The sequence below is a fragment of the Aulonocara stuartgranti genome, assembly GCF_965226115.1.
Source record: "Aulonocara stuartgranti genome assembly, chromosome: 23".
In the NCBI taxonomy this organism is placed as follows: domain Eukaryota; kingdom Metazoa; phylum Chordata; class Actinopteri; order Cichliformes; family Cichlidae; genus Aulonocara; species Aulonocara stuartgranti.
The window spans coordinates 23,938,850-23,963,814 of NC_138958.1; the positions used below are offsets into that span (position 1 = coordinate 23,938,850).

Here is a 24,965-nt window from a genome sequence, read left to right on the forward strand (position 1 = left end):
TCATGAACAGGATGACGACATTGTAGTCATTGTTTTTCTTTTTTCTCTCCGACAGACCTCCGACCCCTCCCTCCTTTTTTTTTTAAACCCCCACATTAAATTGCCTGCTAAATACCACTGACTAAAGAGGGCAGACAGGTTCGGGCACAGTCTTTGTTACTGTAAGTGACTGAGAAAGACATCTCACTTGGCACAATTTTACTTAGGAAGTAATGAAAGCAAAGTACACGAGCTTTGTCAGTCTTCTCAGCCAAGCTCATCTTTAGTGAACAAGTAGGCTAAGTCAAATATTAATACAATCTTCAAAGAAGCATCCCGACTGTGAAGGCTTCATGCAAATTCTGTAAAATGTATCATTAAATGGTATGAATAAATAACATCACAATGTGGAGGACTCCACATTGAGACAGAACTGGAGCAAAGCGAGTGAAAATATAAGCACAGCCCTGTTTAAAAATGCAGAACTAGGTGTCAAAAATCTGTCTGGTTATTGCACACCAAATGATTTACAAATGCCTCCGAGTTACAGCTTAAAAGCATAACGAGGAGCTCCGTTTGTTCCTTACTTATTAAATATACAGGATTGTTTTTTCTCCCTTAGTCACGCTGTCCTTGCCTGTGAGCGTTTGGCAGAAACGTGGCAGACAACTGCCAACATTTGCTGGTTCCAGCTTCTGAATATCCAAAATCTGCTCTAGATTACATCTGATAGAACTGAACACTTGTAAGCTATGGACTGTTGATTTATGAAACAAGAAGCTATTTTAGCCCATGGGATCTCAAAAGGTGGATTTCTTTCATCTTGTGTGCAAAATCTTATCAACTTATTGTGGAAAGAAGTTTTCATTTGGTCTTTACCAGGCATTATCTTGCGCACAAAATATGTATTTGTCATATGAATGAGTCATCTTACCCAAGTAATAATTTTATGTAAACTGGGATCTTACTGAGCTAGTGAAGTAGTGGTAGTTCCTCTTCTCACTCGAGTAGTCTGCCATAAACTCCCATGTTCAAATGCTAAATTGTACATTATTAAAAATCAGCTTCACAGCCTTACTGCTTTACTTTATACTGTAAGGTAAAGAGCCAACAATAATACAAGGAAAAGCCCAAAATCAGATGACCGCCTATCAGTAAGCACTTGGTAACAGTGGGAAGGAAAACCTCCCTTTTAATACCAAAAAATCTCAGGCAGGACCAGACTGAGGCTACATCCACACTAATGCGTTTTTGTTTGAAAACGCATCATTTTCTCTCTGTTTTGCCCTCCCGTCCACACTGAGATGGTGTTTTCCCCAAGGAAAAACGCAGCGTTTGGAAAACGCTCTCGAAAACGGATACATTTCAAAACAGAGCTGTCCCATCGCAGTGTGGACACTCGAAAATGCAGACTTTGGAAAACGGTGACACATGTTGGTCATGATGCAGTCATGTGACCACTTAACCCAAGTGGTAACATGCTTTGTCTTGCCATTTCGCCGCCACGGTTCAAAGAGCCGGAATGTAAATAAATGGCAGAGGGAAATGACACAGGTCGAGTTGTCTTGCGTTTCACGCATGCGCGGAACGGCAACGTCAGCGTTTTCGGCCGTTTTTGTGTGGACGCGGAACTCTTTGAAAACAACTGAAAACATGTTTTTCAGATGAAAATGCCGTTTTCAAATCTATCCGGGCTAGTGTGGACGTAGCCTGAGAGAGGGGCTGGTTGATCCAGCTGGATAACTGAGTAAGTGGAATGGCTTGAATGACAGATGTCCTGACCTGAGTCTGGTGGGGCTAGTCTGCTCTCTTTTTACTTTGGTAGAACAAAAAGATTGGAGGTTGGAGGTCAGGTTAGCGGAAAACAAATATGCCATACACACAAGTAACATTAATGAGTCCAAGGCTAAACACTACCTGGACTTTCATAATAGTAACTCTTCTACAGTACAAGCGATTGGAATTAACCACATTCCTCTTTCAATACGATGAAATAATTTACCAGGGCTCCATAACCAAAGGGAAGCTTTTTGGATTTATAAATTATAGGCCACTAAATATCCTGGCTTAAATGAGGACTTAGATGTTACTTCTTTTTTTTTTTTTTAATAAACTTTATTTGCCCTTGAAGATGCATTTAAATGATCTGCAGTGTATGGTGCTCTGAGGTGTTTTCTTGTCTGATTTGGACTGAATCTTGTGAATGTTTCTTGATATCTTTTTGGGCTCTTGCATTTAACCGGATTATTGAAGACTCATCCTATGGGTAAAGTTTTACTGGTGGAATTTTCCACTCTCACCCTAATTGGAAATTTGGCATGATCTAAAATATTGCCATGTTGGTGTCATTCGTACACCATCATAGTAATGTTGGTCCAGGATCAACATTGCAACTGACCTATGACAGCTGAGCATTAAGCTAGTATTAGCCTAATGCTATTAAAACTATCACTATCAAACCATTGATTGGTCAATTGCAGTATTGATCATGGACCAACATTGTTGTGATCATACAGGAACAACATTAGCATGGGGATTTCAGATACACACTAGTGGAACACCGTTACAAAAGATTCAGTTTGTTCATTGTTGCTTGTTGGAGAAATGTGTTGGAGTTTTGGGTTGAATATGGCCATGCCATGAGAGTAAATGGATTTGGAGTTATGGGATATCCATACATCTAGTCACCGTGTATGTAGTGTTGGAGCTCCAAAATCTTACAGATATTGTGGCCACCTCAGAGGTTTGTACTTCAGTTTTGGTGAGTTAAATTCTACTGTTTTGTTAGTTGTAGATTGGTGACCAAGCTATAAATTATCTATATAAGGTAACTTCTGGCTCCAAAAACCAACGTGGGGGCGGCCAAAACGCTAACCTTGACGTATCAGAAAGTGGAGTCCAAAACCAGTGGGTGAGGTCATGGTGGCCATCTTTTGCGCAGTCTGTGGGTGGTAGCAGGCAAAGCTGACATTTCCAGATGTCCTTCTCCCCACCAACACTTTACTGTTCGTCCTGGGAGATCCCGAGGTGCTCCCATGCCAGATGAGATATACATTCTCTTCAGTGTGCTCTTGGTCTAGCCTGGGGTTTCTTCCCAATTTCACAGAAAAACCTCCAAAGGGAGGCTCCCAGGAGGCATCCTAACCAGATGCTCCAACCACATCAGCTGTCTCTAAGCCAGCCACCCTACGAAGGAAACTCATTTTGGCTGCTAATTATTATTATTACTATTACTGTTACCCAGATCACATGGTCATAGGTAAGGGGTGGAACATAGATGGATAGTCCGGTACAACACCCACAGTGCTGATACTGGACAAGTCTGCTTTTAAAACCATTAAAACCCCCCAAATTACAAATTAACATGACATTCATGCTCACGAGGAGTGTCTGTAAACTACTGACCACAACTGTACATGTCAGTCAAAAACATGATTAGTATTTATGTTGCCCATAAGCAAAGTGTATTTATTAGTGTATTTATTAATAAATATAATTATTGTCACAAACCCACAAACTATTTTGTCTTGTGTGAAGATAGTACACAACATTGTAGCTGTGTCCCAAAATGCTGGATGCATCCTCCGGAGGCCGCATTTGAAGGCCGATTACGTCACAGCCAGGCGACGAAGGCTGTCCCAATTCGTCGACTCCTTCAAATGCGGCCGACAAATGCGTCCTTCATTTCCCCGAATTTGAAGGATGGGTCGGGTGTGTCCTTCGTGGCCCACCATATCCCAGAATTCATAGCACGGCCCAGCCAATTTCAGTTTCCAATAATGGCGGCCGCTACTAAGTTTTAAAATTACTCTTATTAATCTTTCTGGGTCACAAAATAAACTTTTAACATATTTTCAGACGAGAAAGTAGCTGTGTAAACTTCAAATATCAGCTCGGTTTATCAAGACATCGCATATTTGCAAAAGTGCGCCGATGTTTTCGGAGACGTCTGTTACCCACCCGCTCGATAGCAAGCCGGGGGGTTCAATGGTCACTCGAGCCGGCGAGAGCAGCGGACTCCCGGCTTCATCGTTTCAGACCCCGCTGTCTTTCGCTACTCAGGTTAAACATGATTTAAAAGTCACTCGGATAACTTAAAAATGTAATTGTTGGGCTTTTTTCTGTGTTTTATTTGTTCTGGAGTAAATCGGTTTGACTGAGATCAAAGTTATTAGATTATTAGATTAAATAAAACTTTATTAATCCATTGGGTGGGTTCTTCCTTGGTTTTCACACAGCTGAATAAACGTCAAACAGAAAACTGATTAAACAGAAGTATGAGATGGTCGAGAATAGGGATGGGTATCGTTTAGGTTTTATCCGATACCGGTGCCAAATCGGTACTTTTGAAACGGTGCCGGTGCTCAAACGGTGCTCAAACCGGTGCTTAAAGAATGGAGAACACAAAATTGGTCCAAAAACCTCTCATGTTCAGCTGCTTTTTGTAAAAATATAACAATGTTAGCGTTTTCTGCAGCTATGGGGCATATATGGTATCACTCTTGGCTGGAAGCAGTGCTTAAACAATGGAAAAAACACAAACTTTGTCCTAAACCTCTCATGTTTAACTGTTTTCCACTTTTTCTTTGGTCATTTTAGCCTTTTTAGCCAGGGTGAAGGGAGCATCTGCCATCAAACAAGAAGACAGCCGCATGTAGCTATGATGATGTTTGCTAGTTCACCTTACATGCATTAATGTAATAACGTGGTTAGCCTACTCAACGTAAATTAGCTACTCACGCAGAGAAGAACGGCTGCTGCCACCATCATCTGTCATCATTTCTGCTACACTGGCAGGGCTAGGGGCCAGGACTCTCCTCTTCGTGTTTTTGGGGGATGTTGCATAACAGGCAACCCACCCACAGTAGATGTGCTCGGTGTGAGGTCTCGCAGCAAGCTATCAAATACAACGCATTTCTGGGCTTTTAAAAAAAACGCTATGCGTCGCCAGGTGTTTCATCGGATTTGAGGTGTTACCTCCTTTGACAGTATCACAGTATCAGCTTAAAGCACTTGTTGCAGGCTGCTGAGTTTGCATATTTTGCTATGAAGTACAGCCAGACTTTTGACCGCTTCGCCTTGGACATTTTTAATCTGTAGCTCTGCTCTAACAGAACGTACGTACCTGGCCCCGCCAACTATCCTCGGAAACGTAAAATGATTGGCTAGAATCTAAAGTGTATCACAGCTCAGGAAAAAAAGCACCGAAATAAAGCACCGAAATGTGCGCTGCTTTTCGGTCTGGTTACTACCGTTTATGTCAGAACGACACCGGTACCCATCCCTAGTCGAGAATTTACGCCAGTGTCCTGTTATATTTTAGATAGCAAGGAGCAGACGGCCGAGTTTATTAAACTCCACCGAGACAGCGTTGACGCAAATCTGAAGGCTAGACCGTCCCATTTCACAGTCTCACACATCCAGCCTTCTTGGTCTTCGAAGGACCCGGCCCACGTAGGCCGCGAAGGCCAAGTCCTCCGACGGATGCAGCCGACGTTTTGGGACACAGCTTATGACTAACCACACACTTTCAAAATTATTATGACACTTTAGGGCATCCATATTAGTAAGGTAAATTGAAAATGAAAATAAACTGCAGCTCTAATCGAGTTTGTCTTCACTCGGCCTCGCCAGCTGTAGTCATTCTCACTGTGTTCAAAGGACGTAGGCTGTTTATTCAGTTATGCATAGGCTGTCCTTGTTCCTTTGCAATCATAATGACATTGAGAACTAAAGGCCTAAGCAAATAACCATGCTTTCCTGCACACAGTTATGCAGACATGTGCATTACAAATCCTTTCCATACCTTCAACACAAGCCCATAATTTTCTAATAATCTAGTTTAAGTGCCAGAAGGAGACACACATGCTCATGCCGCATAATCTCGGTGCTGATAAACATGCGCATGCTGAGACTGGCCTCCTCGTATAAGATTAAAATGAAAGAACATAATCATGGTTTCACAAGCAAGCATAAAGCGTATGCGAATCATCCCTCGCCTGGATTATCAGTATTCATTTTAAAGAGCGTGTTACATTGACCTGTTAGCCTTGGCAATAAGCCTCACATCTTCACACCCACATGATAAATACTCACCTCACTTAACCTGATTACCAGCACAGTCTAAACACTGATATACCATGGCAGAGGCTATACAACATTTAGACAAAACATTCATTTTAATGATTGGTTTCCTTAGAGCATGACAGCAACAACAGGCCAGTGTAAAATACGGCCTATTGTTTGGGACCCTCAGACGCTGTAATTCCACGTTAGGTTGTGCCAACTGTACCGGGACACATGCAGAGGCAGGATGAGACAGGCCGGCCAGCAGAGGGACTCAAAACATCCGATCAGCACAGGCCATCTGTGCTGCTCTCTCTCCACACATTAAAAACCCCAAGTCAGGCACTCGCATGCTTCAATTTTCTCCCCCATGAATGGAAAGTAATAGCAGCCCCCACTCCCAAAACGTTACCCTCCCACTGCAGCAAATTAAAAGCGAGGCTCAAACGTATAATCTTCTCCCCGGTCATTCATTCATTCATTCAGTCGCAGCGGACATGGCAGTCCGGATGGATCATTCAGAAGAAGAAGAAGAAAAATAAAGAGAACTAGGCTGTGGACCGTAGGGGATGCCTCTGTGCTGACCCCGTTTCAGCCACCCCCCATCCTTAATTCAAGCCAGTGCACAGGGTACAGACACAAAAATGAATTGGTTCCTGGGGCAAAAGGGGGGTGCACCAATCAATGTCCAATCTCCCCTCACCACCACTACCATCCATTTTCAGGCCCTGGCACTTCCTGGCACCCCTGCCCCCCATTTTGGGGTATTGATCACAGAGTTCAGAGTTACCATTTGGCCAAGAGGCTTTTGTTTCCAAGACCTAAAGGTTTCCACTAATTATACAAAAAAGCCCCCATACTGCTAATCTTTGGCTCCAGATGGCCATTTAAATATAGGCTTACATGTATTTGCTCCACTATTTATCATATAATTTATTATATAACCCGTGACTAAACCACTTCATACTGTATACATAAAGGGAGGGGGAAATAATTTCCCATTGCTCAGTTAAATGTTTTGTTGCGCGAGTGCCAAAGTTCAGGCCACCCCCTGCTTAAACCAACCACGACAAGGACTTTCTTATTTGTGGCGAAGCGAGAATATGCGTGGGAGAATGCCTTACTATACTAGGTACAAAGGGCGGTATTGTCACTTGTGGCAGAGTGTGATCTCTGTAACACTTACGAATCAAAAGCCAGAGGGTGGAGCAACAGTGTTTCTTCAGGAGGTCCCTTTACTGTATGATTATTCAGCCCTGCAATAGAGTTAAGAGGGCCAGTAACAAAAAAAAAGCCAGTGATTGCAATAAATGCACAGCTGCCTAATTTATCCCACCTTACAAAAGAACAGTATCAAACCGGAGCCATGACGATCCATATTCATGGACAATCTGGGCTTGTTATTGCCATTTATCCACGAGGCTGTTTTCTGTACAGCGATCTCTCAATGGGTTTAAGTGTTATCATTAAGCTGTTATCCCCTCACATTATCCCTGTTGTAGTTTCAGAGCTGTCTGGGCTCTGTGACTTCAGCTGGGTCCTCTCTTGTTCCTGGAGCAGATGTTAAAAAACGACTCCCACCTCAAACAACCCCCATTTTGTGTTGTACACAAACACACACATGCACACACCATCCTGCCTTTCCTCCCTCCTTCCCTCACCCTGGCATCTAATTAGGCCTACAGCACAAAGACTCCCAGATGTCAGCGTCCTCCTGGCCTCCTTTGATTATATCCTTTCCATCCCACTGCCTTGGTTGCCGACTGGCTGGGGGCCGTGTGGACTATAGGCGTTGACGCGTGTCACTTTGCGTAGGTCAACACTAGTCCAGTTTAACATATCAGTAATTGCTTTAGGTGTAAATCACGGGGAATGAGGAGGGAGGCGGGACAGTTGCAGAGAGGCCCCTGGATTGTCATAAATGCTTGCAAAGTGGTGTCAGTTCTTGGAATATGAAGTATAACTTCAGCTAAACGCAGGAGAAAATCACATTATGTAGATGGAGACTGAGTTACTCTAATGTCTGTATCTCTAATAGCTCGTCCAAAACTACTGTTTGTCAATCCATATTTAAAAGAGCATTCATCATGGCCAACAGACCCCAAGTGTTTCATTTCCTTTAAAACCAAGCAACCGAGAAATACGAACGATCGGTCGACAGTCAACAAGTCTGTCGTCTGAGGAAAATTGGCCATGGCTTTGACTTTTACAGACGGCGGCCACGGCCGTAACTTTCAGCAGCAATCAGATTTCCATGCTTCCATGAGCACCACATCTGCCCAGTGAATGCTTAATGGATGAGATATTGATTAGTTCTTTACTGTAGAGCCCAGGATTACACTCTATCATCGAGGCTTTGAAGTATTTCACACTTCATCGCCAACTATTATTCTTTAAGAAGTGCCGACGAAACAAACCAAAGCAATTACAGACTAACTCGTCTTCCTTGTGATAGCTGTGTAATGCTGTAAAATCTAGATCACACAAACAGAAAACATATCCTGTCACAGCCTCATCAAAGCAGCTTGTTCTGTTCACACATTTAAAGAAAAGGAGTGACAGAGGAATGTCTGACAATGCAAGTTGCGTGAGTAAGGGGTCTTAGTTGCGGGCCGTATCATAAAACCTTACCTGAACGAATTTCCACTGTTGATACATGAACCTGTTGTTATGTAGCACTTTTTCACTACAAGCCCCACAATCACACACACACACATCCCTACAAGAGCTTACAAGTTTAGTGTGATTTGCCTTTGCTTTGCAAACTTGCAGTGTTGCTCAACTGTTTTGATCAAAGCCAAAAATTGTCGTGATACATGCTCAATCATGCAGGTGACGAAATACCAGAAAGTTGATTCTGTTTATCTGGACGTAGCGCTTTCTGTGGGAGAAAGGCTTCGTCACTCATCCAAGTGACTTCTTCAGTCTCAGCTGCCTGCAGGTTTCTCCAACCTTATAAACAGTACTTTTGCGTAATGACTGAAACTAGAGCCATTGAATGAACACTGGGCTTTGAGGTCAGTTACATGATCATTGATATGCAAACGCTCATGACAATTGATCAATGACCATGAGTACCATTCACAGAGAGTTGGGGAATGGCTGCAATCACAACATTGTCAGATGGTGAAAGATGTACTCTTAAGCCCCCTCCTCAGTTCAGAGATGATTGTCCCCCTTTCACATAAATGGTCTTGATGACTTCCCACTCAAACCCGCATTCCTGTCCACGATGTACATGTCCTCATCGCTTAAAAGGTTTCCACTGGCTTTTAAGTGTAAGTAAGAAGCCAGAAAATGATCTAGACTAAATTCAGTTAATTGTACAGCCCCTGACTTGTGTTTATGTGCTTAACTTTATAACTGTATATATTGTAACAATGTTCCACTTTCTCTTGTTATCAGTGTTAAATATGCTTTTTTGATCCATTTTGTTCTCTGAGCTGTTACTGAATGTTACCTGGTACTAAGGGCAACTGACAGCACTAAGACAAAACATCATTCGGTTTGTTCAAATGTCAAAGGTAGCAGTGTTCCAGTGTTTTATTGCCTGCCTTTATCTCAATGTCCCTGATATGTGGCTTGTAAGGTGTTTGTTTCATCTTAATCACTTCCCATCGATCCACTGCCTCATCCCTCACACTGTACACCCAAAGGAAAATGCCATCCATGGTTTCTTTGTTGGGTCTGTGTAATCAAGCGCTGTGCTGTAATCCATTTTAATCATTTACTCTCAATTTCCTATAACCCCCTATCTCTGAATCCAAGGGAAGATTTACTTCCTCTCCTAATCTCCAGGAGAAAATAGACCAAACTAAAATGCATGCTAAACATAGACCATCATTTCATCTGTTGCAAAACACTTTCACAATTAGTCATCACAAAGCCAGAGTAAGTGAGACGGTCAGGAGTCTGATGTTTCTGTGTCATTAAAGACAGAGCATTTCACATCCTGTTTGCTGATTAGAGAAATTCCCGCTACACTTGATTGCCCAGGGCTGTTCAGAAATAGGGCAGAAAGGGACAGTATCATGTTTCAAAATATAAGATCAGATCTGGATGAAAAGGCAGCGGCTGATCCTGATGTTTCATGTCGATAAGTTTGGACTTAACAGATTGGCAGTGGATGGAACATGTCATGTTGATGTGTGGGCATATTTGACAAGTGCAGTCATGCTGCTGAAGCTTTAGACAGGGTGTAACGGATAGCGCCTGCAGTGGATGCAAAAGGGTTTGTTTGTTGCATAAGTAGGTTTGTGAGGAGGGTAAGCACATATCACCTAAACTCTGAACCTAGTAAATCGTGATACAGAGCAGGACTGTAGATTTACCTTATAAATTTCATAAATGCCTTTTCCAAGTTCTGCCTATTCTGAACTTCTCAAGTATGATATTAACTATGATCTAAACCAAATCCACCATGTAAAAGGTAGACTTAACAATTGTGTCACCACTTTTCAGCTACTTCTGAGGTTTTGAGTTGAACCTTTTAGCTATCAGCTATTTGATTGAAAACCAAGGACACTGCATGCTCACAGAATTGGAAAGCAGCTTGTTTAACACAGGGTGGCCATATTACAAGGCCTCAGTCATTTGGCGACCTCTGTTTGCAATGGAAAAATGTGAATTTCCTAACCAGTAGGTGAGTGGTTGCTCAAGATTGCTGGCATGAAACTGGTCACAAAGAGGTACACAGGGCTTTCCCCAGTTGTAGCTGATTTGGTCAGTAATTGTAAACCTTATTAAATGCTAAATTATCTAAACCATATCAGAGTTGCAGTCACTGTGGGCATAGAAAAGATGGGCATAGAAAAGATGAATGCAACCTGAAACCAGGATCCAATTTTCCTAATGGGCAGCAGGGGGCAACTCCTGGCTGGAAAAAGAAGTCATGTTGCATAAAGGTCTATGAGAAAACAACCCTACTTCTCACATTATTTATGGCCTCAGCAAAGACTTTCCTTATTAGCTAATAGGTAGTGATAAAGCCTAATCTTTAATAATAGAATTAATATAATTAATACAGTTAATTAGTAGGTTCTTGCAATTGCCTCTAGATTGTATGTAAGAAACTAACTTGTCTGCAAATACACTTATCATAGTTTTGCCAATGCTTGGCAAGTAAATGGTGAGCATTTAAAGACAAGTTGGTGTCATTCATGCAAACTATGGGTAACCTTGAAAATCAGTTTGCAATTAAAGCAATCACAAGGTTTTTGCTGCAACACCCTCTTTGGGACCGATTTCAGCTAGCAAAAGCTACCTCCAGTAACTAGTCACCAACCGGTTGAAGAACACACATTTTTCTTAAGTGATTATATTTTGCTGGGGGGTTGCCAACTGGTGTTTAGGCCTGTGAGACAGATGGCTAAGAGGGTTTTTTTTTTTTTTTAAATAAATGAGACTGTAGATCTAGATCTAAATGAGATTTAGATCTATCACTGCAGACTAATAACTAATAAGGAAAGTGCGTCATAGCCACATTTAATGCTAACCATTTTTTTTTTACATGAAATGCAATCCACATAATTACCTGTATTCTTTAGTTTAATTTCAACCTTTGCCTTAACTACATAACATTATAGCAAGTTTAGTTGCACTTACATTGTCTCTGACCCCGAGGCATCCAACAGCTGACCTTTGACCACATGCTCACCAATGAGGAAGTGGTATACTTACTCTGTACACCACCGCAGTGAGTGTAAAACCGTAGTTCTTTGTAAAGGAGTAGTATGCGTGAAGTGAAGTGTTTATCTTCTGCTGTGGCCTCAGTCAGGCCAGGTCGGACTGGTTCCCAGCGCTGTTTGGAGAGGCCTAGAAAAACAAAGAGCTGTAGATTGGGGTTTGGGGTTGGGGTAGAGGGTGGGATGCCTAGAGCAAGCGGTAAGACACGGCTAACAGGAACACTGTGATCCCAGTGTCCTGTCAGGTTTTGGCTGAAAGTACGGCAACAGAGACCGAATGAAGCGTTACACAAATAAGGGGGAAGGGATAGTGTGTGACTGGACTGTGCAGCTCCTAACTTGGACTTTGATCTCACTGTAAAAGGTGAAAGCCCTCGTAACAGCGGAAATACGACCCACCTGATATGAGGTTTTCCTTGTTGACTTTTTCACTGTCCTTTTGTCCTCCACTCCGCCCCTTTCCCCTCCCTGAAGGACTGTCCAGGTGTATGGATCACTGCAGGGCAGCGGAAGCATGAACAGACAGCTGGAGAGGAGAGAACAGTTAAAGAGATTGTCTCTTGACAGCAACATACTGGTAAGTCATTCCTAAACACCGTCAGTGTGTTATTTTGTTAGACTATTAACTCGGTCAGGAAGTGGACAGTATTTATTGGCTATTGCCTAAGATTATAGTGGTAATTCACATGAAATAAATATTTTTTGCTGATATTTCAATTTTCAAAGCAGTGGCTGCTTTTTCCTTTAATCGCACTGTTAAACCTTTGTGAGTGAGTTTTGTGTGGGTATTGCTTTTGGGACCATGCTACCATTGCTTGTGGTTTGTTTGGACTGCATTTCCCACGAAGCAGTTGGCGGTGCTCATGGTAAATACCTGCTCTGTTTTTGTTTATTCAATCTGGTGGGAATGAAAAATGTTTCATTTCCTGTCTTCAAATCTTTCCCATTCATGACCCTCTTTTATTCACTGTTGAGCACAAAAATGTGATGTTAAGCCTTTTACAGACTGAGATTAATTAGCTTGCAAGAATGTCAAAGCTACACTGAGATTTAATTTTTTCCCCCAAGTGCATAAACACACCCACGTGTCAAACAGAAGTGAGAAAGGACAGTCTGCCATGACTGTTTGTGAAACACTCTTTGCCCACCGGTGACTGACAGGCTTATCTTTATGCCGGGCCGCTCTTGCAAATCACAGGAGTGGAAACTTGTTTTGTCTCAGGGTTAACTGAAGGTGAATCTGCTCGAAAGAGCCTCTTTGGAATGTCAAGTGCCTGCTGTGTTGTGTCTGCATGGGAGAAGAGAAGCTTACCCCCCCTTCCCTTCGGTGCATACAGTACGGTCACTGCGCAGGAAATAATAAATCAAAGAGTCTTAAAATAGCATGAAGATATAGGAAGTGATGAAGTCATCAAGAACACGTTTGTTGCAAATGAAATGGCAAATGTTTAAAGCTGCAGTTTGTCCATGTGACTAACCAATTAAACAAAAAACAAACCCCGAAACGCTGTAAAGCCGTTAAATAACGTATGCATGCTTATGCTGCAGGTCAGGGGTTTAATTTGTAGTTTGTTGCCTGCGTTACAGACCATCAGTCTCTAAAGAAGTCGAAACATGTTTACACACTCTATTGACTTGACCTGACTTTATAGCTTTCTGCTGACCTTTCTTTACCTACTCCTGACCTGCAAGAGAGCCTCAGTCCTTAGAGTCCGTACAGGAGAAACCAGTGAACATGCTATTGATTTCTGTAATTTTACAGTCTTTTCTTTGGACGACAAGAAATGGTGAAAGTGTAAACAGAAATAAGTAGAATTTAAGTAAATATAAATACACCCTGGAAGAAAGAAAAGTTTATTTATACGTCTTTATGTATGTGTCTGTTACTTTGGGGACAAACTTAAATTAAACCAAACTGTTCTCACCTGTTAAGGAGTTGAGGTGTGAAATACATCCTAGACCCCTGAAGGTTCTTATCTATATCACATATTGTGATGTGTGCCACCTGCCACTCTTAAATTACAAATTTTGGTGTTTAGGCACCTACAAAACCTTATAAAAGCGTTGCATCACTTCATGATAGTAATATCTAATTTATATCTAATTTATATATGCAAAACTTGACTTATGTATGATATTTTGTAACATTGTCATGTTACCTAGCAACCACCTGCCAATGGGCTAAAATGACCCTTTATTAGTGTTTGTGCAACTATAAAACCTTATAAAAGTGTTGTGTTTAACTTCACAATAATAAAATCGAATTCATATGCTCAAAACTTGGCTTATGTATGATATATTTTAATGTCAACATGTTGCCTAGCAACCACCTAGCAACGGACTAAAATGACCCTTTTAGTGTTTATGCACTTATGCTCACTGTTAGTAGCATCTAAATATAGAAAAATGGAAATTAATACTTAAGACAATAATAAAAAAGAAAAGAAAAATATTTAGAAATGTAAAAAATAGAGGAGAATTTAAAAAGAAATTGAATGGAATAAGTGATAAATAAAAAATTGATAGAAATAATTAGAGAAATGTACATAGATTGATAAAGAAATAAATAAAATTGAGAATTAAACAAACAAAATATTGTAAGAATATAGAAATAAATGGGAAATGCATAAGTAACTAAAAATAAATAAATAAATGAATAAACTTTGAAAGAAACAATATAGCCTGGAATAAATGTAGAAGTATAGAAAAAAAAACCTTAATAAAAGTTACAGAAATGAAATTATGAGATGAATAATTCCTTTTTTCAAAAAATTATATTTATGCCAAACTAAACTAAATGGCCCTCCATACTTTTTATCTGTCCATGAATACATCTAACACGACGTTACATAACAGTCGGTGTTTTAACCCCAGCAGCACCTTTACAGTCACTTCACATCCAGATGTCCACAGTCACTGTCCTCACTGAATCGTTGTTGCTAATCAAGGAAATGCAGGAAAATCTGTGACTGAAAGAATGTGATATACAACAATGTAAATTAGACAATTAAGAAAAAGTAGCTCCTCAGAAAACGGTCTTGATTTTCTCTGGCATTAACCTTTGAGTCTGTCAGTAATTTACTTCTTAAACTGAGAGTTGAGGATGTCGAAGATTCACTGTGGTGACACACTTAAATCCTCTTAGGAAGGCGAGACACTTCCTGGTTTATCATTTATTCACCGCGGTTTAGCTTTGTGAATATGTAACTTCCTTTGACACAGCACACGATGACTGGATGATGTCTGTTTTTCGCTGAACGTGTGATCCTTAGAGAACTTCCAGACGTGCCGATATGGGCTGATGTGTGGCTTTAATTGCTTAAATTGGACACACAGCGGCCTGATTTACTGTGAGCCTGAATCTGGGTCATGTTTGTGATATGGCTTTATGATTCAACATGCTCACATTTGCCCACTCAACTATCCATGCATGCATTTTTTTCTCTCCCTTTTCCCACTTTCTCCTTTTTTTTTATTAAATATATCGGCTTCTTTCTGCCTTTGGTATGTTGTTAATTTCACTCTCACTTTGTGTCTTTGTTTTCTCCTATTGGTTTCCTTCTTTCCAACTCAACTATTTTCTTCTCTCTCTAATGATTTATTCCTACTCAGGGCAGCAGGAGCAGAAGGAGCACTGGGTTGCTTTAGTAGTGGGACATGCCTGGAGCATTTTTGGTAAATGTCCAGTGTAGATCTGGTGGCAGTTTGCAGCAGATTTGATTCCATGCCATGAAAAGTGGAGCAAATCTTGAAGTTGAAGAAGAGGGTTATTATGTCGCTCAATACTCAAATATGCACATATTGCACGTTGCTATTGACCATGCCGTCATGCCTTTAGTTAAATGAGGCTTTGTTCGACCGAAAGTCAGTCAGTTCGAGGCCGACCTGCGTCTTTATCCTTCCAGTGCTTGATGCGGGACATGTTGTCCATGGCCCTTGTGGCCCAGCTGGCCCTGGCACAGATAAACCCACTAAGTCCTGTAAACACTCCTTTTCCTGGGAGGATATGAGGCTCCGATACATTTATTTTTTCAGGCATCTGAGAAAACACAAGAGGCGGTTTCTGACATTCCGTCAGACGACAGGCATGAGCATTCATGCCCTCGTTTTCCTTCTGTGTCACTTGAAAAATCAGGCTTTGCTGGTTGTGTGACTGCAGATTAATCCCAGAGAGATGACCAGTAGTTGTCCCCTTTATGTAAGATTACACCCATGTTTCATGCAGAAAGTAGCTTGAGTTTCATGGCCTGCTGTGATGATGAAATGTATTTTCCACTTGAGGGACGCCCCCGAAGGCTTTTTCAGTTCACACTAGCAACACAAAAATGAAGACAAAATGCCATATGTCAGCTGAGGAACAGGTAAAATATTTATGTCTGCTCCTCTTGGATGGATTACATGGCCTAGCTTCTGTCAATGTGGGTAATTTGGCAATCAGAGGGCTTGAATGTCAGTTACATATGCGCCGTGTTTCCTCATTGTACTCATGTTCCTGAGTTTGTTTGCTGAAAGCTGTCCAGAGCTCGAGCTTTTCCGTCTTTCTGATTATGTTTGTGTTTGATGTATTGTAAATGCATGTGCAGGGAGTGGAGTCTTAGTCATTGTTATCAGCATTTTATTCATGTAACAGTCTGGGTTGGACTATATAATCTGCATCAGGTTATGTAGCTCAGTGATGGCCCAGAGTTGCAGCAGCAGCTCTCGCGAGTAACTGGGGCAACATTTGAATTACATAACAGCTGTGTTGCTGGGTTGATTCTGTGCTTCTATTTATTTTTATCATTTGATGCCCGCCTGCGGAGGAGACTCTCTTCGTCATGCTGGGACGTGCACGGTGAGCCCGACGGCCGTGGACGGTCCGTGAGCTGCTGCTGCTATCTGCAGCCAGCCAGCTTTAAGTAGGTCATCACAGAACCTCAGTCAGAGGTCTATCCAACACAGTGGAGTCTAACACACTGGTGTGGTTCATTATCATGTCTGAGGATTGAGGTGCTGAAAATAAGATTGTGTTTGATGATGTTTCAGGACTCATACCTGTGTATCCTTTGGGGTGCAAGGTTTCATTTTAGGGTGCTGAACAGCGACCAGATGTGACCATCATTAGTGGAAAGGTGAACTGAGGAATTAGTGTTAAGTCACTGCAAACACACTCACAAAAGCTCGAGCAAAGACAACTAACTGCACATCAGTTATGTTATTTGTCAGATAATTGCATTAAACTTACTCTAAAAGAAACCAACACGACAAACAAGGTTGAAAAGTCCTGTTCAGTTAATTCAATTAGCTGAGGGGATGTGTAGCAGACAGCTAGCAGCTTACACATCCATCACTCAAAATGCCCATACCTCCATTAATGTATAACCATAATAACACTTAAACGGTTGAGTCATAAGCAAACTCACACCTTGTGCAGCTGCATGAATGTACAAATGACCTATGGAGAACAAAACTGTTTGTACCAGGCTGTAAACATAATTATTTCTGCTGTAAAGCTGAGCATTTTAATGTGGTAATCTGTGAGGACTGACTTGCTTTTGAAACGAGGCTAAAGGGCCCCCCTCCGCTTTTTTTTTTTTTGCATCTTTTGGCACATATGCATTGGTTTTATTTTTCCATTCTTCACCCAGGAGTTGCTGCTTGTTGTACACCATTAATGTTGCATTTTATCTCAATTAAAAACACACAAATGAAAAACTTTTACAGTTCAGGTGAGTTTAGGATATATTTAGTAAGTGTGCAGCACAGATATGTTCCTTCAATTAAAGTCTGTGAATCTGGCTTTAAACGGGATTCATTCAAAAGGAAGCTCCAAATGTGCTGGAGGTTATCAGCCGATGCAAATCTATTCCTGATCTGGTTCCAGTCATTCTTTGGTGAAAGTGCCCCACCTGAATTGCTGTCATCACAGCGGTGATTGCTTCTGCTCAGCAGTGTACACAAACTTCATCTAAAGTGGGAATGTAGAGAACACTCAATGTACACTCAATGTCATTTACCCTTACCTGAATACTGTATATTGTATATTGCATAGCTTTCTTGTTAAATTGTATTGTATTTATTTAAATTTTTACTTTTTAATTATTTTATTTGCATTTTTTAATCACTCTCTTATATTTAAATGTTCATTTGCTATTTCATCTAGGGTTTGAGAGTAACGAAATTTCTATTCTCTGTATGTCCTGTACATGTGGCAGAATTGACAAATAAAGTTGACTTTGAAAATACTTGGCAGATTGCTTGGAGCTTTGCCCGCTCTCACACCTATGTGCACCTGGTCTCACTGTTGAATTGTTTTTTGGAAACAACACAGACCTTGTATATTCAGCCTGAGATGAAAGGCCAAATTGAATCAACAGCACATGTATGTAATCACTACCTCATAGCATTGAGCCCTAGTTTTAACCGGTTAACCTCTTGACATTCATGGGAAACCATCTGGTTTGGACTTGAGGGAGTAGGGGATTGCATATAAAAGATGGATATAGAAATTAAGAATTGAAGTGTTTTAAACCTGTAGTATTTCTAATTTTCATCAGGGGAAGAATGATGGTATAGGAATCTAAGACAAAATCACTACTTTTCACTTCCTTTCCATATGTTCCTTGTGAGTTTGTGGTCTCAATCGCTCATTTCAAGTCCTATTTCATAAAACATGTTGTTAGATACAGTCAGTGAAGTCAGGGCTCTTTAACGTGCATAATAATGAGCTGCTAACTGAGGCTAACAGCAGCTAACAGAGGCTAGCAGCCGCTAACAGAGGCTAACACAGACAAAAGCAGCAGCACATACCAACAGAAAAGTTAATTATATCTTCAGCAACTCACCTTCGTTTCACTGTCAACGGTGAAAAGTGAGCTTCACTGACTCATCTACTCATATCAGACTCCTTTCACAAGTTTTACAGCCTCCTCCAAAGTAAATAGATGTGAACACCCGGCTGAGGTAAAGAGCGAATTGACACCTTAAACTCACTACAGATGAATAGTGGTTGTATGGTAGGAGTCTGCACTTGAATTGGGTTGGGTAAGAAAGTTGACTGCAATCTCCAAGTCACATCTACTGGTGAGATTTTACACAATGTACCTTTAATTTTGTAAGCCATGGTCCTATTTAGCGTGAAATAGAAGATAAATCTGGGTATGCTTTTGTTTGTGCAATATCCCCAGGTTCTCCGTCAGGTACATCCTGAGCTCGTCACATCAACATGATAGTGAGGGCCAAATGCTCAGCTTTTGCAAGACATGCGTTGACAAGTAGCATCTAGTTTCTGAAAATGTGCTTATTTTTCCATTTATTATAATTTATTTACAACCCAACCCTATCTATAGGAGGTCGCTACCAAACTGGTGCTTATTAAAGAAGAGATTTACAGGAACATCACAATGGACCTGACCCCTGACATGCTCAACACTGCCAAAAATGCACTTCAGTATCATTGTCTTCTTTGCTTTGTTTTAGTGCATGTCTGCAGAAATTGCTTAAAGCCAATTCTCTTCCTCACTTGTACCCAAACAAAAGACCCTCATGTGCTTCTGTCTAAAATGTAGTGTCTAATGCATTTCCTAAAACAGTGAAGTAATAGCCAAGGATGTCTAAACTGGTGAGAGCATGTCCCTGTTTTCTCTTCCACACTCTTTTCCCTGCCAGCATTTATGATGTGCGCAGCAGTGCAATCATGCTCGGAGATAATTGATAACAAAAGGCCAAATTGAAAACACTCCGCAGGGGAGGGTTAATAATCAAGTGCTCCACATTACTGATTAAACGCTTGCTACATAGTTGTGAGTTGTATTGAGTAAACAGCATGTGGTAGTGCTTTCCTGTTTATCTCCAAAGTATTTGGATTTTAGCTAAATCCCCCTGGCTTTTGTCAAGCCGCCTCCTCGTATAAAGTGTTTTACGTGCTGATTTGCTGCCATGTTGTTGTATTGGCCTGTTTCGTTGGCTCATTCCCCAACGGCGAAAATAAGACAATAAAACTGTCCCAAAACAAACCCCAAAACAGACAAATTAGTTTGGTTTATGCTAAATTTAAGTGCAAATGAATTAGATGGCATGCCAGCGTGGAGTCCGCTAGGCAAGACTGGATTTCCTCTCCTTCTTCCCCCCTCATCCTATTATAGCTGGTTGTTACAATGCAGAATGGAGACATAAAACTAAGCAGGGGAGCAGGCTTTTTAGCTGGATGGGAAGAAATGCTCAGTCTAATCTGATTGGCTCCCACATCGTCAGGCGGACAAATGGAGAGGTTTGATATTATTACTGAGCAGCTCAAACTAATTGAGTGTAATTATACAGTAGAAATCCACCGACAATGCCGTCCCCAGCGTGGGCCTCGTTCTCACGCCATGTGTATTACAGGGTGCCAGGCTCATGGGACGAGTGCTCACTTAGTGCTCACTTAGTCTGTCAGCTTGATTCTTGAGTAACTGGTGTAAAGTGTGGTTCTGAAGCCCAGGCTGATTGGACATTTTGGGTGGGAGCCAGTTACATAAAAAAGATTTCTTCTCGGACTGGAAAGCTCCTTTCTCTCAGAGTCTCACACACTTTACCTTGAGTGCTTAAATGAAGTTTCTCGGCAGGGGTGTACCAGCCTCCGGCCGGGTCTCTGACAGCTTCCTCAGCTGCCAGGTGACATACCTGGGCTCACCGCGTGGGTAGCCACGGGGCCGCAGGGTGTGGGAAGCCAGCAAACTCCGAGACACTCGTCAAGTTTGAGAGACTGAAGTAGCGGCGTTTTTCTGCTCTTGTCTCATGGGAACGTCTCTGCTCTCATGTGCCTGATGATGAGCGATTACAACCTTGCCATTTCCCTAGACTCCAGTCTGAAATCCAGAGGTTTCCCCCATATTCCACCACACGCTGTGGATAAGACTAAACAGCCTCCATCTGCCTGTAAAATTGGTTTAATAATTATTATCGTCTGGTTTTCCAACCCCCAAGTTACAAGAATATTAATGTTAATAGATAGCTTATGTTTTTATTAAAGCAATTATTTAATATTTTGTGGATAGTCATTATAACATCAGGGTCTCTTTTTTCATCATATACAAAAAAAACCCATATACCGTTTCAAATCTGACAGATAAACACGTTATACATTTTGATAACCCAAAAAAGAATGTCTAAGTGTGGTTGTAGATAAATAAGTATAAAAGTGAGTCTGGTATCCTCATCTGGCGTCCTAAATCAACAGTTTCAGTTTCATGACTGCAAATGGTTTGAATATGGATAGTAGGCTGGATACTCTTGAGTAACCTAGTGCAAGGCATACACTTAGGGGCCTGCACTTAGGAATAGGCGAACAGTGATGTAGCCGGGCTGTTAAATGACTTTGTGGCACTGGCAGATTAAAAAAAAAAACATGGTTGGAGACTGTTGGATCGTGTGCATTGAACTCGAAATCTTGTTCATATTTGAAATGGCTGCTTCCAAGCAACCCTGATGTATGAACATGGTGATAAAACAGAACGAGACAGTCTTTCTGCTGTCGGTTTGTGATTTAATGGGGTCAAGTCGGAAATTACTTGACAATCTGTTTGTAATAATATGGCAAAGGTTGCAAATCTGTTGCTGTCTACAGACAGAGAAATTCGTATTAAACAGAAACTTACATTAACTACTTACAATCACAGTCCAGCCAAAACCTCATAGATTTGAAACAGAAATGCAGAAATTCCTCAATAAATAGTAATCTAGTTGGAATTTTATACATGGCTCAGCAATCTTGCTTTTATTTTGGAAAACAATCAGAATACAACTACTTGGCAACAATCTTAATCGAGTAACCAATTGCAAAGAGGCATGTTGCAGACAGGGCATGCTCATGCGCGCAGCTTGACTTAGATCACGGGTCTCCAACTCTAGTCCTCGAGAGCTAGTTTATCAAATAATGTCAGAAAATGAGTTCATTGCTCTTAGCAGAGGTTCAAGTACAGTTTAGAGATTTATTTCAGGTGAGCAACAAAAGATAACCTAGTTTTGCTTTGGGTGATAATGAACCAGGCTTTCTAAATGACCTGCTTATTCTCAGCTTGGCATGAAAACCTCTCAAGTGCCCCCTTACTGAAATCTCTGAGCCGTGTCACAAGTTGCGTGCAGTTTGCCTGCTGAACCTAGGTCCACATTGTAAACAGCGCTATCTTCAAGGTTTATAGCTCATCGCACAATCAAAGGCGCTTTAATAATCAGTCGGAAAATAAAAGAGGAAGCTTTTGGGTTCATTCCAGTTTGATTAAAGAGTGTTTTTACTTTGTAGTGACAGTGAGTTTTCTGCTCTGTGTGCATCCCCTCTTGCCCAGGGCCCACTGCCAGCCCTTGTAATTGGACCACCATTATCCATCGTCCAATGAGACCATCCTTTGTGTCCTTTGAGTTGAGGGGCCAATTATTAGCTCTCCTCTTCCAATCATGAGTGAGATCAAAGTTGATAGCGGGGCCGCGTGCTGTCAGAGTCACATGCGTTGTTCCCCAAACATTAGCGCTTTGCACCAATCTCTATTCAGCCTGTGGTTTCCCCTCTTTGGAGCCCAGTGCCAGAAAAACAGAGGTCTTTTGAGAGGCCTGAAGTCTGCACAGACAAAGAAAGGACAGTCTCCTCTCTATCAGCCAGCGTTATCTGCCCACACAATCAAACACGTTAAACCACTCGTTGTGTCCACAAATTTACTCTGGACTCAAGTGGAAGTTTATCAAGATAAGCAAGTCACACATTTTAGGAGTAAATTATTAGTTATTCAAGGAGATTGATGGTGAAAACATTATTTGTTTCAGTCTCACTGCACATAAGGCTTTGATTGTGCCACTGTTATGCCTTATACCACACTTAAAAGTGTGACCAGATCAGATGTTCACAGCTTTCCTGAAGGAGTTATGCTTTTCCTGGTCATGCAACATTTAGTCTTTTTTAAAAAAATCATATCTATATTTTTTTAAGTCTCACAAACTGTGCTTGTATAACCAAAGCTTGAAGCTTGAATCATATATCCCCATTTATTCATGAAACAAGAATCCAGTAAAATAACATATGTATTCAAAATATATAAGCTTTGCAACCTCTTTGTTAGGTATACCTGTTAATGCAGAAATCGAATCAATGGCAGCAACTCCATTCATTTAGGCATGCCGGCATGGTCAAGGTGGCTTAGAGATTTTCAAACCAATCATCAGAATGAGTGAGCCAGTGGAGAAGAAAGGTGATTTAAGTCGCTTTAAACGTGGGATTGTTGTTGGTGTCAGATGGGCTGTTCTGTGTACTTCAGAAACTGCAGGGATTTTCCCACACACCAATTTCTAGGGTTTACAGAGATTGGTCCAAAAAAAGGAGAAAATATCCAGTTAGTTTTCTGGGAGAAAATCTGCTGTCGATGCCAGAGGTCACACGACAATGGCCATACTGTTTTGGGAAGGCAGCAGTCACATAAATAATCACTTGTTATGACTAAGCTATGCAGAAGAGCACCTTGACAGCAACAGAAGACCACACCAGGTGCTTTAAAACTGAGGCTACAATTTGCACAGGCTCACCAAAATAGGACAAGATAGGTAAAACCTCACCTGGTCTTGATTTCTGTAGCAACATTAAGATAATAGTATCAGACTGGTGTGGGGGATATTTTCTTGGTACACTTTGGGCCCCTTAGTACCAACTGAGCATTGTTTAAACACTACAGGCTCCCTCAGTATTGTTGTCCACTGTGCAGCCACTTTGTACTCATCTTCTGACGGCGTCTTCCAACAGCAACTTGAGTCATGAACATGACAATGAGTCCACTCAAATGGCCTCCACAGTCACCAGATCTCAGTCCAATAGATTCTCGCAGCAACTATGTGATGCTGTCATGTCAACATGGACTAAAATCTCAGAGGAATGTTTCCAGCACCTTGTTAAATCTTTGCCATTAGGAACTAAAGCAGTTCTGAAGACAAAATGGGAATCCAACAAGGTACTAGAAATGATGATGAGCTGTTTTCTTCCAACAATAACTTCTAAGGCCAGCTATCCAAAAGTCCTATCCTAGCAGAAGATGAATTTGATCCCACTGTGCCACTCTGCTGGAAATCTCCCCAGAGGGGACCCTAACTCACAATCCATGGCTTAGGAGACCAGTGCCTTATCCATTAGGCCAATTCTGTTTGTGGAAGGGGAGATTCTGGTCATGGATGTGCAAATTTGTAGCAGTTGATGTGCTGTCATGCCAACATGGACCAAAGTCTGTTTCTAGCACCTTTTTGAATCTATTCCATGAAGAATTAAGAGAGTCCAGTGGAATTTTATACAAAGCTGGTGTAGGTTTTAAGCTAATTTACTTTTTTCTATTGAAATAGGGAGTCAGTAATACAAGTAGATGACTTGAAAGGCAGCATTTGTGTTGACATTTTCATCTCAATGGGTTTTATCCAGTTTAGTCAAGGATTGAAAAAAAAAAACAGTTAACAGATCCTTGCCATCTAATAAGCAGAGCCATTATTTCCATTGCTTATTCAAGGAGGGAAACTACATCACTAAGCAACCAGGAACTAGTAACTTAAAGTGTGGTCCATATAAATTTGGTCTTTTGAAAAAATTATAATTTTACTGTGGAGAAATGTTATTAAATGCAGTGAACTTGCGGCAGCTTTGATTTCAGCGTGCCTCACCATATTCATCCTCTATGAACGTCTGACTTTTACAAGCCCACAAAATGAAAATGGATTTATATTTCAAAAAACTGAAGTCATGTTTGAAATCATCAAAGGAAAGCTGGCTCCTGTTGGGTCCAGTCATTTTAAATTTTGAATAGCAAGAACTGTTACGGACCTATAAGCCTTTTCTCTGATATGTTTTTTTGTATATAGCTTAAAGAGCGTCTACTGCATGGCTCCCAACATGCATACTCTTTTCTCAGAAGCAGACAAACTTGAAACATGAGCCAGGCAGAAGGGCTTAACCCACAGTGTTAACCTCGTCCACCTGGCATGGAAGATCCATCTCCAGGGATGTTTGTTTATCATATGCAGATGAGGCACCATATTTGGATCAAACTGGTGCTGCAGGTTTGGGTTTGAAACTGACAGAGGGCGGCTAACAGGATTGGACGTGCAGATTAAGAGCCCAGTGAGAGGAGGCTGAGGAGGGGCTGCATCTGTCAGCAGAGAGGAAACCCACCTCCTCACCTTGCAGCTGGGGTGGGGGTTGGGGGGACAAGCTCCTTGTATAGCCTCCTGGCAGACTGGGTGTGGGTGTGGGAGGCAGAA

General features: G+C 41.4%; 1 protein-coding gene across 5 annotated transcripts in view; it reads left to right on the top strand.

Moving 5' to 3' along the window:
- Positions 1-24,965, top strand: part of LOC309700519 (nck-associated protein 5-like) — a 188,052-nt gene that overhangs the window by 2,730 nt on the left and 160,357 nt on the right. For all 5 annotated transcript variants that reach the window (XM_082524102.1, XM_082524101.1, XM_082524104.1 and 2 more), the window contains exon 2: positions 12,204-12,306. In XM_082524102.1, the coding sequence (XP_082380228.1) occupies positions 12,204-12,306 (103 nt within the window). The remainder of the gene's footprint in view (positions 1-12,203; positions 12,307-24,965) is intronic.